Raw genomic sequence first — 4009 nt, 5'->3', positions numbered from 1 at the left:
TGTGTCCATTGAGTTACGGGCGAACTGTTGTACCCTAAGTAAGATCGAGCGATTTACTGGTTATGCCAAAAATATACACACCAAATGCTGAGCAGCCCTTCTTCAATTCCGGTAAAGCACTCGTGATTTACGTTCGACATGTAAAGATGCCCTAAGTGAGAACCCTACGTTATTTCAGTATATTCAACAATTAGATTGTGAAATCGAGATTTCTATATCGTGATTGTGCATAGAAATCAACAGCAAATCATGTTATGTTTTTTTTTTTTTTTATGAACCTTCTAGTCGTTCATTATTATTTTCCTCACAGACACTTCAAAAACGCGAAAAAGCAGCCCTCAGTTTGTTAACAAGCGCACACTACCGGGTTACTCACTATCTACAACAGAGTAGATAGTGAGTAGCTTAGCCAATCAGATATATAACGGCATTCGCGATAGAATGTTGGTAGATTTATACCCATATAACATCTTTGGGATTCCGCTTATGTTTCTTAGCAAGAGCTACTTAAGTTATGATAACATTTTTTTCTTCTTCTTAGACATCCCAAGGCCAGAAGTTGTTCAGTAATGATTCCGTGGAACAGATTACGATGAGTCTGTGTCTGGTCAATACAGCATCAATATATCTTAAATATTTTATATGTTTGCTTTCTCTATTCATTTGTATTCTTTCATTTTGTATTCATTTTTTTGTGCCTACGAACTAAAAGTTTAAAGTCTTCAAACATTTGTTAACCTTTTGTTGTTTTTCAGTACAACAACACAAAGTTAACTTGTTTCCTGATTTGGAAGGAACACTTAGTCTATGGGAGAGACCTATCAATTGTATTAGAAATTATTGAAATTATTGTAATTATTGTAAGAGTAATTTTATCATTATATAATTCAGAAATCGTTGAATAGCTCAGTTCTTATCATTACTGCAGTATGACTTAAGACATTAATAGCGCCAGACGAGCTTAGCTACATACCAGAAAATACTGTATGTTTACTTTTCAGGACTATTACACATTAAGTAGAATTAATTGTTACACTGATACATTTTTAATGTTTTAGCTGTTTACTTAATAATTCGGATTAAGGAATAAAATCTCAATTATACTTTATGGCGCTCTTGTATATGTGATGCTACCCTCCTCCAATACGAATTGGTCTTTACAACATTTACATTTAATTTACTCTGTTTTTGAACTATGTGTACCCCTACCTCGCTGGAGGACTCACTCGTTTACAATGTGCTATGGGAGACTTGGTTGGAGGTGCGGGTGGGAAATAATGAGGCCTTCGCCCTTTTAGAGCAAGCATCCCTATTTTGTTAAGGTTGGTTTTCATATGGTCGCTTGGGTCGCTGACAAAAGCTCAGCGATCGTTGCGACCAAATAGAAACAACTCAACTCATATCTCGGTTTCTTGAATACTGAGCTGTTTTACCACTATAGAAACTGAAGCTCTCGTTCCAAATGGTTTAGCCAGTTTCTTTTTTTTACCTTAAAAACGGGAAGACATTGATGCACTGGTTGCACATCATTTTGAATTATTTCTCACCTGACAACGAAATAATAACAATAACAATAACAGTAACAGTAACATTTACAATAACAACACTAATAATAATACTAAATAATAATAATAGTAATAATAATAATAATAAATAAGATTGCGTCAATTGAAATCCTTCGATTTACCCCAAAACGTAGTCTACAGGCAGTGAAAAACTCGCTGACATAATTATCGTGACATCAAGTTTTCTTTTGATTTTCTTTTTTTTTAATACAAAGAAGACTCTAAAAACCTGCCGCTGAAACTATGCGTCAAATCGTTTACACTCTGTGGGATTTTTCAGCTTTGAGCTATAGGAGACTCCAACTTGAACTCTCAGTGAAAATGTTTGTTGACATCAGAAGTTTTAGAATATGGAGACTGGCGTCAAAGAACGTTCATGTAACTAGAATGTATTCCCGAGATATGATAAATTGCTGAGTTGTTCGTGGCTTGAGTTACCGGGATTTTACTGTACGTTGAAATGTGACATAATTCGTCTTTCGTCGCAATACAGTGATCAGTTTTGTTGGTATGATTCATAGGGATGGATCCAATAATGTTATATGTTAACTGCTCTCTTTTTTCCGTGTAGCACATTACATTTGATCCGAAAAAACATTGTTGAGGCAATACTAGAGGGTTCTGGGATAAGGGAAATTCTGGTAAAAATTAACGGGTGACGTAATATTGTGGGAAAAATTGATGGGGTAAGGCATATTTTAGCAATTTTCTATCGAACTGGAAAATTGTTACTTCTGAATTTGAAATTTACGGAATACGGAATATTTAAGCCAAAATCTAACGGGATACGGGATACTCAACCCCCATCCCCCTTCCCTAACGGGCCGGGGCCTCCTTGTTTCGTACAGCAAAATATCCATACGTTGATTCTAATGCGACTTGATCCAAAGGAACATGGAGGACAAGGAGTATACGCAAGCTCGTATTCTGCGACTTTTTTCTTTCCGCCGTTGAAAGTATGAAATTATTTTGCAGGGAGGCCATTTAGCCAAGCTATTTAGGTAATTTATATGAATATACAAACTCGAGATGGCCTCAAGCTAGCTTATATCTGCAATTGTCTTTTGCGGCAGATTTACGCGCCAAAAAAACCAAGAAAGTTGTCATTAAAAGTAATATTCCAGTTGCAAAAATAAAATTAGAAAAAGTAGTTTTTGTCACGTTTTCCAATGTTGTAAACCTGACTCCTATTTTCCTAGATGACCTACGTCTGCTTATATCTGTAATTTTCTTTTGCGCCAGATTTACGTGCCAAAAAAAAGCAAGAAAGTTGTCATTAAGAATAATATTCCAGTTACAAGATTAAAATGAGAAAAAGGAGTTTTCGTCTTGTTTTGCAATGTTGTAAAACCTGACTTTTATTTTCCTAGATGACCTGAAGTCTGCTAATATCTGTAATTTTCTTTTGGGTCATATTTACGTGCCAAAAAAGGCAGGAAGTTGTCACTAAAAATGTTTCAGTTACAAAATTAAAATTAGAAAAAGTAGTTTTTGTCATGTTTTGCAATGTTGTAAACCTGACTTTTATTTTCCTAGATGACCTAAGTCTGCTTATATCTGCAATTTTCTTTTGCGCCAAATTTACGTGCCAGAAAAAGCAGGAGGTTGTCACTAAAAACATTTCGGTTTCAAAATTAGAATTAGAAAGAGTACTTTTTCTTATGTTTTGCAATTTTGTAAAACCTGACTTTTATTTTCCTAGATGACCTAAGTCTGCTTATATCTGCAGTTTTCTTTTACGTCAGATTTACGTGCCAAAGAAAGTGCAGAAGGTTGTAACTAAAAATATTCCAGTTACAAAATTAAATTAGAAAAAGTAGTTTTTGTCATGTTTTGCAATGTTGTAAGACTTGACTATTATTTTCCTAGATGACCTGAAGTGTGCTTATATCGTCAATTTTCTTCTGCGTCAGATTTAGGTGCCAAAAAAAGACAGGAGGTTGTCCCGACTAAAAGTATTCCAGTTACAAAATGAAAATTAGGAAAAAGTAGTTTTATTCATGTTTTGCAGTGTTGTAAAATCTGACTTTTATTTTCCTAATTTACACAGTAAAGTTAGCAATATTACTTTTAAAGTACATGCATGATGATAATGACCGAAAGCTCGAAACTGAGATGTAAGGTAAAAGGAAAAAAATTCATCCTGAAAATACGATATTTTTTTATATCGATTTCCAGCATTCTTTCATTTAGCGCGAAAGTTAGCGTGAAAACTTGGAGAGTATTAACACTATTGGAAGATACTGCAGAGTAGCAAAAAACAATCCTGAGACAAAAACACACGATGGTAAATCCAGACGTACTCGCAATGTTTTTTGTTATATACTCACCCGGTGTCTCAGTTTGAATGCACAAATTAAAATGAAATTGTAAAATTAGTCAGACAGAAGAAAATGAAAGTTGTCAATTTTTTAAAACGCGCTGGTTCCAAAATGGTTTTGCTT

General features: G+C 34.5%; 1 protein-coding gene across 2 annotated transcripts in view; it reads left to right on the top strand.

Annotated features, from left to right (window-relative positions):
• Positions 1-1108, top strand: part of LOC110066092 (uncharacterized) — a 3266-nt gene extending 2158 nt beyond the window's left edge. The window contains exon 4 of one of the 2 annotated variants that reach the window (XM_020773295.2): positions 542-1108. In XM_020773295.2, coding sequence (XP_020628954.2) covers positions 542-570 — 29 coding nt within the window. In that variant the 3' untranslated portion in view covers positions 571-1108. The other variant, XM_089290200.1, reaches the window with a different exon arrangement.
• Positions 1109-4009: the final 2901 nt, after the last annotated feature.

Source organism: Orbicella faveolata, unplaced genomic scaffold (assembly GCF_042242905.1).
Source record: "Orbicella faveolata isolate gen_17 unplaced genomic scaffold, um_ofav_v1 contig_2, whole genome shotgun sequence".
Lineage (NCBI taxonomy): Eukaryota > Metazoa > Cnidaria > Anthozoa > Scleractinia > Merulinidae > Orbicella > Orbicella faveolata.
The sequence above is the reverse complement of the archived record's forward strand: the minus strand, read 5'-3'. Positions and strand labels throughout refer to the sequence as shown.